The sequence below is a fragment of the Condylura cristata genome, unplaced genomic scaffold (assembly GCF_000260355.1).
Source record: "Condylura cristata isolate star-nosed mole 26May11 unplaced genomic scaffold, ConCri1.0 scaffold00009, whole genome shotgun sequence".
Taxonomy (NCBI): Eukaryota; Metazoa; Chordata; class Mammalia; order Eulipotyphla; family Talpidae; genus Condylura; species Condylura cristata.
In genome coordinates this window covers 18584149-18599803 of record NW_004567110.1, presented here as the reverse complement: position 1 = coordinate 18599803, position 15655 = coordinate 18584149, and the positions used below count along the sequence as shown (strand labels likewise).

Genomic DNA, 15655 nt, shown 5'->3' with positions numbered 1-15655 from the left:
GAAGAGAAGAGAAGAGAAGAGAAGCAATAATAATACAGAGAATGAAAAAAAAAAGCATGGTTAATATAAAAATTTAGGCTAAAGTGCTCTCATGCGTCCACATGAATGGAGCTGAGATTGAGCAAAAGAGTGGCCAATTCTAAGCAGAAACTGAGAACACATGTTCCTTGTCCACATGTCTGAGTCAGGAATTCACACATCTTAGATATTTAAACTCAAACTTATGCTTTCATCCAATTTTGAATGAAAGCATGTTTGAAAAGGTGGGAAGAAGGAACATGTACCTATCAATATGTTCTTGTTGGGAACTTAATATTTAGACATTTGATATGTGATTTTACAAATGGTTAGCAGGTAGATTTTCAGATAAGAAAGTTAAATTTATTAAGAAATAAATTTTCTTTTGTAGATAAAAGTCCAGTGAGTTGTGTTATCACTGAGTCTAAGGTAGTATATTTTTGCATCTTAGGGAGAAAAGCAAGTTTAGAAGTCATGTATCTTGGTTACAGACAGATAAATACAGAAAAAAAGGAAGTTATATAGATTTTTCAAAATTAATGTTAACTTCTCACAATGAGGGATTTTAAAAAGTGATGCTCTAGATCTACTGATGAACTAGGGGCAGTATGGCAACAGAATTTATGGAAGAGGAAAAAGTTACTTTGTCTTCATTCATTCTCCTAACAGAGCAGAAGAAAACTCAGCTAAATCTATAAAATACAGGAATGTCTCAATGACTTCATGGATTCTAAGAGCACTTTCCTTTCACATATTACTATTTATTTTATCTTATGTTTCTAGATAATTTGGGGGTCATGTTATTTACCAAAAGAAAAAAAAAAAAGACAGTTGTTAAGTCTGTTTTTTTTTTTTTAATTTAATTATCCCAGCTTGTAATGTAACCTCATCTGCAACTTGATCAAGGACATGAAAAATGCACATTACTTATCAGTGAGGAAATGCAAATAAAAAAAAATCAACACTATGAGACATTTCATACCTGCAGGAATGACCCTTATCAAAATGATCAGTAGCAAAGTTTTGAGAGAGTATATAGAGCACTATGCACCCTCATACATTGTTGGTGAGGCTTTAGACTTGACCCAGGCCCTATGGCAAAGAATACAGTTTTCTTAAAAAATAAAAATAAAAGATCTACACTACAATCTAACAATACCACTCCTATGTATCTGCACAAGGTACATGCAAAAACACCAATCCAAAGGGATGTATGCACTGCTGTATTTATTGAAACACTTATTACAATAACCCAGCTATAGAAAAATTAGTTATTATAAACAGCACTGCAAAAATCACTGGGAATTGGGAACACATTTTCCATGTCTGCATGTCTCAATCAGGAAATCACACACATCTTAGATATTTAAACTCATACTTTCATTCAGCTTTGAATGAAAGCAAAAGGTGGGGAGAAGGAACATCAAGGTGGGGAGAAGGAACATGTATTTACCAATATGTTCTTGTTGGTAACTTTTAATATGTAGACATTTGATATGTGGCAGGGTATACACACACACACTTCACATATTTTACATTATATTTTAATTTATTATAATTAATTAAATACATATAGTATACTTATTATTTTTGCATTCTTTGGAGACAGATACCTATGGACAGAATTGCTAGTTCATAAGGTACATCTATTTTAATATTTTTAGAAATCCTTATGTTGTTTTCTGTAGGAACCAGGGCAACCTACATTCTCTCTTTTTTTTTTTTAGATTTATTTATTCATACAGACAGAACTGGGGTATAGGCCCGAGGTTTGGAGAGTGAGAAGACTCACCAGACACAGAGTGGGGAGCAGAACAGGCAGAGTGAATTAAATACATTGCTGAGGAGAGCAGCAGGTGGGTCAGGAGAGGTCTGCTGTACCATGTGGGTCACTTCTGGGGCTGGGGATCAAACCTGTGCTGCAGTGGCTGCAATGACTTCATAGCACTGTGCTTTAACCCACCACACCACCAAGGAGGGCCATGCATTCTTACAGACTATATTTGCATTTTCCCTTTTCTCCACATTATTGCCAACCTTTGCTTCTGGTATTTTTATATGGGTCATTCTCACAGGTACAGTTTTGATAATAATGAATGATGATGACCATTTCCACAGACATTTATGTGTCTGCTTTATAGAGGGGTACATTTAATTCTTTTATACACATCCTTGTTTATTTTTTCACTACAGACATCTCTGCTCAGCTACAATCACCTGAGTTTTCCCACTATGAAAGTGCCTACAGTCCACCACATGCCAACATGATTTTCTCCCCTCCTGTACCATACTCACCTTTCCTTTCCCATTCCCCTCCCATCCTGAATGCCTCAGATATATGGTCTGCTTTCAATGGTCAGTCTTACAATTTTCTTTGTTTGATATTTGACTGATTTCTCTTGATTCCACATATAAGTGAAACCATCCAGTGGTCTATTAATACTATTATAGGATACATGGCTTATATGTGTATATATGTATGTATTTAAATACTCATCCTATTTAGCTTTCTCTCTCTGGCTCACATAATTTACCATAACAACTTTTGGTTTCAATCAATATACAACAACCAGAGTTTACATTTTTAATTGCACAGTAGTATTCCATTGCATGCATGTACCATACCTTGTCACCTATTCTGTTCTGGGGTATTTAGATTGTTTTCTTATTTTGGCTATTGCAAATAATGCTACTATGGATATACAAGTGGCAGGTTTCCTTTCAAACTAAAGAACAGAAAAGACAAACAAACCCTAGAAATCTGACTATAAAATTGAGGGAACTAGAAGGAGAGGGTCAGGGATGTGAAGCAAGTCAGAGAGAGGATTTAATATTCTATAGTTGGGGATTGTGGACGTTTGGCAACACATGTGGTATTTTAGCATTTATCTAAAGCCATTGGAAATGGTACCACTGAATCATGTACATTGTTACAAAATAAGGCTACCTCAATAAAAAAAAAATAGTACAATTAAAATAAAATAAATTGTTCATATGGCTAGATTAAAAAAATGATGTAACATATACACATGATTAAATACTATATATGTGAAGATAAGGATGAAATGGATAGAATGATTCGAAGTGAAATAAAGCAAGGAAAAAGACATACACCAGATGTTTTCACTTATATGTGGAGCATACAGAAACTAAACAAACATTGAGGTAAAACCTAACCACTAACAAACTCTGGAAATCTAACTGCAGAATTAAGGCTATCAGATGGGTAGGGAAAAAGTGTAGTACTTGGGTGCCTTGATGGGTGAGTATGGTATGGTACTTACATCAGAAAAAGTATAATGCCTCTGAAACATTTAACATTTCATAAATCAATGTCATATCAATTAACAAAAAGGGAGAAAATGAGTGAAACATTGAAAACTTACACTTGGAGCACTGTCCTAGGGTCTCCAACTTCACCCCCATCACCAATTGTCAAGGTATCATAGCCAATCTCCAGATCAAATTCTTCAAAATTTATTTGGATAACCTAGCAACATATAGGATCAAAGACAATGCATTATGTAATAAAGACAAAAAGAAAACAACAGCAGAATAACATTTCAACTCTATATTAGATAGCGGTAGATAATGTTAGACTATTCATAAAGTTCATACATTATAATGGCCACATGATTTTCGTTTACTGTATTTTATTTGGTTTAATAATTGTAAAAAATGTGACATATGGTATAGTGTTTTGAGACATTGTGTTTTGAAGCATCTGAGGTCTATTTAATGTTTATCTACATATTTTTTTAAAGACTTATTTATTTGTGCATACAGAACTGGGGTTCAGGCCAGAGGCTCAGGGGCGGTGAGAGGCTTCACCAGAGACAGAGTGGGGAACAGAATAGGCAGATCGGCAAAGTACGCTGCTGAGGGGAGCAGCGGGCAGGTCAGGAGAGGTCTGCCACGCCATGTGGTCACCTCCGGGGCAGGCGGAATCTAACTCATGTGGAAGCGGCTTTAGATTCTCAGTGCTGTGCTTTTAACCCGCTGCGCCACCAGGACGGGCCCTTATCTACATTTTTAATATCTACTTGTGCATATAAGAGCTGGGGTGTATGCCAGAGGTGTGGGGGTGGTAGTGAGAGGATTCACCAGAGATGGAGCTGGGAGCAGAACAGGTAGATGGACTGAAATACACTGCTGCTGGCAGCAGCAGGTGAGGCAGCAGAGGTCTTCTGCCCATGTATTCAGCTCCCTGCCCAAGGATCGAAATCATGCTGCGAGTTTGGCCTTTTTTTTTCACCCTTTTGATCTAAGTCTTTAGTATGTGTATCTTATTTCAACTTACAGTATCATTTAAGCTCCCTGTTCTTTTATTTAATTATGTAGGTATGTATGTGAACTTCTATGGTATGTATAGTCTAATATATTTCCTGTGCTTTCCATGAAAAGTCAACACACTGAAAAATGTTATTTTAGGAGGTCTTCTCAAAGTACTTCACCTATCATCTTAATCAATAAAGAAACCCCATGGTCTACTTTAACCTAAAACAGGTCACATTAGATCCAATGGTACTTTATATTAAAAATAAGGAAAGGTTTACTTTTGTGTGGTTTAAAAAGGCAGTAGGTTCATAGATACAAACCATGTATCTGATGATGATGGATTGTTAATTCTATGATATACCATTAATAACCATCATTGATAATCATATCCGAAACAGTTTGGACACCTACTTAATGATAGATTTTATTTTGCATGACTTATAATTGAGATTCATTCACATACATATGCAGTAATAAAAGTTTTCCTTTAAATTAAATGATGGCTTAATTACTAATCCATACACTTCAGGTTAGTACTTAACTACAGGTTGTCACAGAATTCTAGACACATAATTCTTGAACAGTTTCAATGATACATAGTCATTGAGAAACTAAAAGAGTCTAATTGAGTTTGTAGAACATATTCATTTTAATTTGATTCATGTAGGCTTAATTTAAACACTGTCACTGGAATAATTCCTTAGAAGTAAAATCTAAGCATTAAAAAAAAAAGCTAATTATACCTCAACTTTAGTTATTAATATAAACAAAGCAATGTAGTAAAAATAAAAAAAAAAGTGTATTGAGATAATCCCAAAAGGAAAAACGAAAGTAGACAGTAGAAATCTATAAAAACAAAATAACACAGTTTTTGTTTCCACAAACAAAATAGTAAGTCAGATGTGGGTTTCTATTTTAAACAGATTCTCCTATAAAATGGAGTTGATTCAGTCATCATTTCTAGTTATTTATCTTAGTAGAATATGGAAATGAAGAGTAAAAACATTTAATAATATGAATAATTTATCTACATATATGTAGTCAGTTGAAACATGTAGTAGAGAAATAGGAATAATATCATGAAGGGATATCTGATAGCCTAGAATATCATAGAGGGTATTTGATAGCCTAAGGAGGATGCCTACCCAACAGTAATTCCCTTGTTATCCCCTGATTTTCCCCAATTAGCAGGACTTTGATATTGTTCGGTAACAAGTCTTTATCGGTACATCCCCATGCTTCAGGGACCAAGGACACTATACCCAGTGAGTGGAATGGCTGCTACCCACTGCATGCCATTTCTAGCAATCCTGTTTTCACTTAAAGTCTTAATATAAGATATTAGGTTGTGACTTTATTCTAGTTTTGAAGAAAGTGAGGAGTGATTCAATGGGGGTCTTATGGGAAAGGATTCTTCAGTGCTAAATGAAATACAAAGGAGATATCTGCTTTGGAAATGACTGGAAATGAATGCATTGATTAGCCCTTTAGCAGTCATCTTGAGATATGCATTTAAAAATTCAACATGGACATGCCAGTGCTAAGGAATGATGTTTTTATAGTTTGTCTAAGGTTGGCATACTCCTGCACAGTATGTTGTGCTAAATAGTAATTTAGTTTTTATGATTCAAACCATTTGATTTGAGGTTTAGCATACTTTAACTGGAACTATTCTAGTAGACAAATAGGCATAATCAATTCTCAGTTCAAAAAAAACGCCTTGCTCAATTAATTTACTTGAATTTATTTGGCTAACATTATTATTACTAAACTCATTCTTAGGTTTGCCCATAGCACAGTACATGTGCTTAAATGTCACATTATTTTGCATTTGCACTTGCATTTGCATAGTAAATATCTGCAATTTAGGAAATTCTGTGTATTAAATATCTAATATAAAATAATATAAGTTATATTTTGTTGGCATAAGCCTCATCCCTAATGTCAAAGGGAGATTTTTTTAATTTAAAAACTAATAAATCTTTGGATAAAAATATAGGGAATATAGATTCATTAAAGTCATTACATCTTCCATGGGAAAGCCTGTTTTTATATTATATATATACTCTATATATACTCTAATAGTTTATATCTTTTTTACCTTTTTCCATCTTAGCTGTTATCCTCATGGGCTTCCCTTCACTAAATTACCCATGTGCCACCCCCCCCACTATTTTTGATTCCATATCCCACTCCAACCCCATAAAATGTCTCTGATATATAGCTGTTGGTTATTTTTCCTCCAAGTCCTTTATAATACTGGTATGAATTAAACTTTCCCATATTTTTCTTTTTCTTTCTGGCTTATTTCACTAAGCATGATCGCTTCCAGCTCCATCCATGTTGTTGTAAAAGGCATGCTTTTATCTTCTTTACTGCTGAGTAATATTCCATTGTGTATATGTACCACATCTTTTTAATCCAGTCATCTACTTTTGAGCATTTGGGTTGATTTCATGTCTTTCCTATTGTAAATAAGACACCAATAAACAAGAGGGTGTCTTTTTGAATCAGTGTTTGAATCAGATACCTAGGAGTAGGATTTCTGGTTCATACAGAAGCTCCATTTTTAGCAGTTTGAGAAACCACCAGTCGGTAAAGCCTGTATTTTTTTGCTGCATACAAATCTATAAATCAATGAAATTTCTCTATAATAATTTTATCACTAAACTCTGTATTAGACATTTTGTATAGATATAGCTATTACAGCATTTACCAGAATCTTGATAATATTTAAATAAATTAATAATGCTTTAAAATAAAATTTCTTCTCATTAGTAATTCAAGATAATTCAGTGAAGGACACTGAATATATATATAGAGAGAGGATATTTGTAACTCAGACTTCCTAAGTGGTTAAAATATCTATTACATTAAACAAAGTTTGCAAGTCACACTCTTCCTGACATACAGTAGGCCCTCCATAAATGCAGTCATAATTTGGTAAGTTCATTCTTATAAAATAAACATTCAAATCTGTTGACACTAGATCTTGAAGATTTTTTTTTTTTTGCAACTCCAATATACTTCAAAGAGAAGAACTTCTCCTCAAGTTATATGCTGCTAGAAATTTGTTTTCTGGAAGCAGCTTTACATCATTATGCTCATTTCACAATGACAATGGTTAATTCCGTTGTTAATTCCACAGTAAGTATTGTTGCTAACAGGTGAGAAAATCAAAATGTTTAATATATGCATATATACAATACAAAAAGCTTAATTAAACTTAAGGCACACAATGCCATGTTATGTAATCAACTTGACATCTAATTAAGACCATTTCTTTTTTATATACTTTCTAGAATTTGACAATCACAGTCTAAAGGGAAGATAAAATATAAAAATATGGACACAATGCCTTGTACTTGAGTGATTTTGGATATGGACACACAGGGTTACATGGAAGCAGAGATTAGTGCTTCCATAATTCAGCAAGAGAATAAAAAGAAAGTATTTCCTCAAGCAAGGAACCCCTGGGCGGTGCATAGGAAGTGAAAGAAGAAAAACTGCAGTAGATTGCGCTAGGGAAGAACATGAAAACTGACACAGTGGAAAGAAGTACCATGCACGTCTGTAATGTAAATTGGGAAGTGATGAGAACTAAAACTAAAGATGGAGCTAGTTAGGAATCACATCATATAACGTACTATGAAATATAGCTTATAAAGGAGGAGCTGCAGATAAAAGTTTTAAGCAGAATATTGACAGGCTTCTATTTGTTTTTCATATTCTCATTTTGGCATCAGGAACAATCTGGATTTAAAAGGGGGCAAGACAGGGTGAGGGAGATCAAGGATCTAAAGTTAGGCTGTAGAAGTAGGGGTGGACAAGGATAGACACAACCAAGATTATTTTATCCCAAACAGAAGTAATTGCAAATCATTTTTTTTCCTTTTGTTTCACAAGCCCATTCAAAACTCTATGCTCTCCAAGATTATTGTATCAATTTTTACTGAACACATGCTTAGTTAGATAAGCCAAAAAGAAAAGGAAAAATACCAGATGGTTTCACTCATAGCAGGAGTATAAAGGACCAGGGGAGAAAAGAATAATGAACAACTATATACCAGAGACATTTTATGGGGGGGGGGGGGGGAGGGGAGTGCACTGATGGCACACAGTGATTTGGTGATGAGAAGCCCACCAGCACCAGGATTACAACCGAGATGGAAAGAGGCACACAATGATGTAAAAATAAACTATTATATTACTAAGAAAAAAAAACTCATATTTAGAATAATCCTAAAATGTTATTGCTTTTGTGATATCATTATAGGTGAGATGTGTTTCATACATGCAGGGGAACTTCGTGCTCATTGTTTGTTTAGTTAGTAATACCATATCTATTTTTTGTAAAAGAGATAAACAAAGGTAAATTATCAAACATTTTATTTGAAATAGGTAAATACTGTTGTACATAAAGGGCTTAACTATGACAAATCAAATCTGACATTTATTCACTTGAAAGTTATGTCATTATAAAGGTAATGATTAAAGTGTAATATCCTAGAAATGTCACACACAGTGATATTATAAATACTGGATATTTTATTACAAAATATATCTTCTAAGACTGATTTAGATTATTCAAAAATGAGAAGTGCCAGTCTAGAAAATTCTCTAGGTTCATTCACTCTCCTGACAGCATCAGGTTAATAGTTTCAGTTCTTACAAGGGCTCATATTTTAGAGACAGGGAGGAGAAGAGTCTGGAGATGCAGGGAGATATTGATGGAATGATAAAAGCTTTCAGCTTTGTTTTATATTTCTATGCCTTTTAGTTCTATACACTGGTCTTCTCCTTTAGGGTACTGCTGATATGTAACAATGATAGATTGAATATGGCACTACAAGTATTTTACTGAAGAGAAGAAACTATATAAAATGAAAAATACATCAAATATTTAATCTATACACAACAGTACAAAATATCGATTCCTTACTGTCTTATTCATACTTAGCTACTTGAGGATACAATTTAAATTTAACGATAAATACCATCTTACGAGCAATCTTAGTTTACAACTTTGAAGAAAATATTTGCAGGTAACATTATTGGTGTTAAGAGGATATTCATCACCAACTTGTATAAAAAAAGTTGTACATATTCAAAAAATGTAAATATACATAAAGTCCATTAAATTAAATCTGATATGAAGATTTTTTTTTTACCCTCATCAACAATGGTGACATAATGTTACTATGGTCTAAGATGCCTATCTATTTATCCATATATGTTTTATGCTTTTTAAAAACTGAAGCTTTATTTTAAAATGGAATTAGTATTAAATGATTAAGCACACATCATAGTAGTGAGAGTTAGCTACTATACACTTTTTGACTTAGATACTGTATACTTGTTTAATACAATGGATCATGTAATAGGTTCTAATTCTAATCTTCAGTTTATACTCATTATTTTTCTGAAACACCAAAGTGGAAAAATATGAATTATTAGTTTACTACTCATGGCCTGCACTGTTAATTTTTTATTGTCTGTGTAATAATTTCAAGTATAATCATTAATTAATGGATCTTTATCAGCTAATTTCTAATCAGCTAATCTCTTGGAGGTAAACAACATAGGATACAGAAAGAATTATGTCACTAGATGCATTGCTTGAAAGAGCTGCCCAGAAAGATAGGTATCTAGTGCATGACAAAATACTCTTTAGAGCATTTAGTTGGAATAAGAGTATAGATAAGTAGTTATTATGCTATCTTTGTTCCTATTTTGTGAAATGTACTTCAAGTGATATATGTCTATTTTAAATTTTGGCTGTTATGCTAAAACTTAAATAATGTAAGGCCTTCAGCTAAATACTTTTTTTAAAGATTTATTTATTTATGAACTGGGGTACAGGCCAGAGGCGCAGCAGCAGTGAGAGGATTCACCAGAGACAGAGTGGGGAGTAGAACAGGCAGATGGTGGAAGTATACTCCTGAGAAGAGCAGTGGGCGGATCAGGAGAGGTCTGCTGCCCAATGTGGGTCACCTCCAGGGTAGAAATTGAACTCATATTGAAGTGGCTTTAGCTTCTTAGTGCTGTGGTTTAACCCACTGCACCACCAGGGAGGGCCCTCAGCTAAATACTTTTAATTAATTCTCTGAATATATATTTAGAGCCTTCTGTTTACCACACACTAGTATAGTATTGGGATACAAATTAATTTTCCTCTTTTTATTGGGGAAATATACAATGCATAGAAAAGTAGCAAACAAAAGCTATGCCTAAACTTGTCATTATTGAAATAAAGACATGTTTGAAAACAGACAATGCAGTTCAACTTTTACTTTCAGCAATGCTTTTCTAGTATGTATAAATAAATGCAATAAACAATAGAAGTGTGAGGTCTTTGAACAGTTATAACTGCTACAAATGCTAGCAAGAAACGCAGAGCAAGGAGATAGAGAATGATGGAGGTGGTTGATAATGAAGAGGTAGCATTTGGTAACATTTTGGTCTTAATTTCTTCCTTCATACCTATTTTACCACATTACCCTTGCCAGCTTTTTAGTTTCTAGAAGACATCAGGATTTTTATGTGCTGTCACCAGTACTATCCTGCTCCAGATACTTCCCTTTTTGCATTGCTATTACTGGATCACCTTTCAATGTTAGTATAAATCTTACTTGCACAGAAAGAATTGCATGACAATTCTAAGCTTATTCTCATTTTACTTCACTCAAGGAGTATCCTTCAAGTTGTGACTACTAATTTTTGTATTTATGTTTTTGAATTTCAACTTAAACCACTAGTTGGACATTCCCAGAAGGCAGGGATTTTGTCTGTTTAAACATTCTAAAATCTATTTTAGACCCAGTTTTCTACCTAGTGAAAATGTAAGATTGCTTAGGAAAAGTTTAGTAATTCAAGTACTGATGTTCACCTGGCCACACCATGATATCTGAAGCCTTACATAGTTGCTTTTAGATTCAGATACCATGACTGAGAATTTATCAGAAAGATACGGAAGAGCTCCTAAGAGAAAAAAGTTATAACTACCATATCCTGTTTCTGTAGATGTTCCTTCTTCCCTGTTATCCCATTCTCTGGTGTCATGCAATTATAAGGGGCTATTGATGTTAGGTCAAGGGGTGCTGAATTCAAGGAGTACAGGCAATGTTAAGAAAAGAAAATGGACAGAACTGTATAATTGGTATGTATTGTATACCAAATAATTGGTATTTATTGTATGCTATTATCTGAGTAATTTTCTACAGTGATAAGAATTTCCTGACTCCCCAAGAGCTATGACACTAAAATGGCAAGTGATAGATATGCACGTACAATATTGCCCTCCTTCTCTTCCCTACTACCCTCATTTGTTATTGAGGTGTTGGGTGGTTGAGGCAGAACAAAATGTCTCAAAATGGTGACTTGTAGCTTCTCTTCTTCCAAGGTTGTCATTAAGATAGGCTTCTCTGCAGTGAAATATGTCAGTGGCAAGAGGCAAAAGATCACAGCTCTCTCCAGAGCCTTTTTCAGGGCTTCTTGGCAGTCTATTATCACTTCTTAGAAGCATCTGCTGATGGTTTGTGATGACTAATAACAGCAGGGACTCTTCACAAAGATATTCCAAATTCTGAATTGTGTGAAGGCATGTGCTATCTGCACAGTAGGAAGCTAAGCTCAAACACTGATGGAATTATCATGCCTCAACAGTCTGAAAACACTGTAGTGCAGTGAGAGTGGTACTACTAACTGTAGCAGTACAATAGTAATTAGCAGCAGCATTAGTAGTAGTAGCACAGTTAACCGTTTTTGAATGCTCAGTCTAGAAGCTTTTCTATTTTCATTACATGGATTATCTCATATATTCCTTCCAAAAGCCCTATGAGGAAAGCATCACTACCTTTATTTTTAAGTACTAGGGGAAAAGAAGTCCAGTGGGTGTCATCTAATCATGTAAGTACTGAACTGAAAGTTTTTCACTGGAAGACAAGGATGTTCACTCTCAACACTACTAATCAAGGTAGGACTGGAAGTCCTAGTTAGAGAAATTAGATGATATAAAAGGAATCCTAATTGGGAATGAATAAATAAAACAAATATTTGCAGATGACATGAATTTATATATCCCCAATAGAAAGCAATTAGAGACAACAAATTAGTACAGTAAGATGACAGGTTAAGAATTCAATAACAAAAAGCAATCTTGTTACTATCTGCAGAAAAAAGTAAAAACAATCAGAAAACAAACCCATTTATAGTTACACAAAAAATATTAAAATATCTAGGAGTAAACTTAATCAAAAACACTGATTGACCTGCACAGTAAAAATTATGAAATACTGATTAAAAAGAATAACAAATGGAAAGATATGTTTCTTATGGATTGGAAAAACTAGTATTGTTAAAATAGGCATGCTACTCAAGGCAACACATAAAATCAATGCAAACCTTGTCAAAATTTCAAAAATTTACTTCAAAAAAAGGAGATGAAATATTAATGAAATCCATATGAAACTACAAAAGACCCACAAAGGAGTAAGAAAGGAGGTATTACTCTCCCAGATTACAAATCATGGTACAAATCTATATAAAACAAAACAGTATGGTTTTAGAATAAACCTGACACGAAATAACATGTGTCATAGAAAGGAAATTTTCTTCAGCAAGTGATGTTGAGAAGACTGGAATGTCTCATGCAAAAGAATGAAACTACCATTATTTAAAAACACACATAATAATTCATTCAAATGTGTTAAAGACATTGACGTAGGACCTAAAATCATAAACTACATAAAAGAAAGCAGCCAAACACTTCTTGACACAGGCATCAGGGACAACTTTTGAGACTACTGCAATTTCTTGGAGAATAAAATAAAAAAATAAACAACTGGGACCTCATCAAACTAAAAAGTTTCTGCACAGGGAAGTGAAACATATTGGACACTCATCTGACTGGGAGAAAATACTTGTACATCATACTTCTGACAAGGCTTTAATTTCCAGAATCTCCTAAGAACTCATACAACTCAGGGAGAAAAAAAAAAGCACTTAAAAAGTAACAGAAGAAGGACTTCCTGGTGGTGTAGGGGTGAAACTCAGGGCTATCAAACTGTCACCAACCACTATAGCATCAGTTTGATTCCTGGCTAGAGAGATGAACCACATGGTGCAAAAGACCTCTCCTGTCTCCCCACTGCTCCCTTCAGCAGTATACCTCAGTATATCTGCCTGTTCTGCTCCCCACTCTGTCTCTAGTGAATCCTCTCCCCACCCCAAGTCACTAGCATATAATCCAGTTCTTGTATGTATAAGTAAAATAATCTAAGTATTTTTAAAAGATAATATAAGAGCTAAAATAAAGCATTAAAAGAGACATACAGATGGCCAACAGGCATAAGAAAAAATGCTCACCATCATTTATAATCACAGAAAATTAATCAAATGCAAAGTGAGGCACCATATCACACCTATGAGACTGGCCCATATCAAGAAGTCCAGAAACAAGTGTTGATGAGTCTGTAGAGAAAAATGACCCCTCATTTGTTTCTGGTTGGAATGTAGACTGTTCTAGCCCCTATAGAAAACATTATGCTATCTTCTATATTCATTTGTCTCTAGATGTCTATAGCTCAAAGTGTTCTAGGGACTGCCTTCTTACAGTCAACACAGGAGCCCCAAAGGACCTAGGTAACCTGTGTAGGACTATCAGGTGTAGAGATAAGAGAGCCTACCTTCCATGCATTTGTTGAGACAAATTCTCAGGTGGAATTTGCATTACATAGATTTAGGATGAAGCTTGGATTTTTCCTGAAATAATACCCTATATATCATTTCCATGTACTGCTTTCCCCACTTCCTTAATAGTTTTCTAGAAGTAAATTCTTAATAAGTCACTTGCAAAACAGCCCTTGTCTTGGGTCCACCTTTTACAAAAATGACAGCTGCAGTCTGCATAAAAGTTATCACTCTCCATTCCTGGATGAAGATTAAGGTCTGGTAATGAAAATCAGCTCAGGTCCAAAAACTGCAATTATTTGGCACAAAAATCAGTGCTTGTAAGTGGGCAGGCTAAATGAAGTGGCAAAAGGCTAGTTACAGTGATGGAACAGCAACAAGACAGGAAGCCTTTTGTGATAGTGTCCTGGGAAAATTCAAGGGTGTACACTGATGACTCAAGAGTTTCTGAGAAGATAACTAAATATGTATTTCAGGGGTATAAACACAATCCATGGGCTTAAATGTGGTAAATATATTAATGAAACACTTTACATGTTATCATTTTGTTACACCATTAAAACATATTTTCGCTACATGTTCCAAAAACAAAAACAACAAAAAGAATGACCTTCCTGGAAAGGGATACCATGTCCTACTTAAAACAAACAAACTAAAAACAAAAAAACAAAAACAAAAACAAAAAAACATTGCTTTATTGCTTTTCTTTAGGTTTGTTTAAGCTGGGGTATGTTTCCATAAAGGGAAGGGAGAATTGACAGTATCTTACCTCAGGAAAAGACAAATATATATGTATGTTAGGATGATATGAAATTTTAGAGAATTTTCATCAGGACTAAATGAATATCCCCAAAATCTATGCTTTATGGCAACAAAGAATTTGCTATCTGTTGTGATCTCATTTTACACCATGTTCAGAGAGAGGCCACTCAATATTATGTCAATCTTTGACCTTCACAGATTCACTAGGAAGTAAAAAAACATCTTCTGTATTATGTTAAAACAAATTAGTTATTTATTGTCTTAAAAATAATAATCATGCTTTTGTTTAGTGTTGCCTCATATTTTTAACATAGTTAATTCTTCTTTTGATTTTTACTAAACTATTGAAAGATACTATCTAAGCTGAAGTTGACCTCATGTGCTGTCTTTAATCTATTTTCATCTAGGTTTAGTTAATTTAAATTTTCCATTACTAAAATTCCAGTGGGTTTTGTTTCTCAATTGTGAGATTCAGTGACATCATTGAGATATAAGCATTAACCTTATAAGAAAGGAGAAGAGGAAAGGAGGGAGATGGGGTGTGGAGAGCTAGTAGTGTAAAATACAATTCTAACTGTGGGTCATGCTAAAATGCTTGCAAACCAATTCTATAAGCTATCTTATGAGAGTGGTTAACCAAAGGATCATGTCTATAGCCAGATTTTGATAAACATAACAAGGAAGTAAAAGTTATTTTATCTTCCTTGGAAAATTGGATTTTTCAGACCAAAAAAAGAAGACATAAAAGTTTGGCAGATTAGATATGATAAACAAGGACAAACATGATATCCTCTAAAACTTCTGGTAGTTCAGTAATATGAGTGAATTGAATTTAACAAGGCACGTAGCTTATAGAGATAATTAGCACATTTTGATGACAATTATAGGCGATTGCAATGACACAAAG

The 15655-nt window shown here is 34.1% G+C and overlaps 1 protein-coding gene across 1 annotated transcript in view; it reads right to left on the bottom strand.

Annotated features, from left to right (window-relative positions):
• CSMD3 (CUB and Sushi multiple domains 3) overlaps nt 1–15655 on the bottom strand; it is a 764662-nt gene that overhangs the window by 390551 nt on the left and 358456 nt on the right. Inside the window, exon 12 of the mRNA XM_004679632.2 lies at nt 3405–3508. Coding sequence (XP_004679689.1) covers nt 3405–3508 — 104 coding nt within the window. The remainder of the gene's footprint in view (nt 1–3404; nt 3509–15655) is intronic.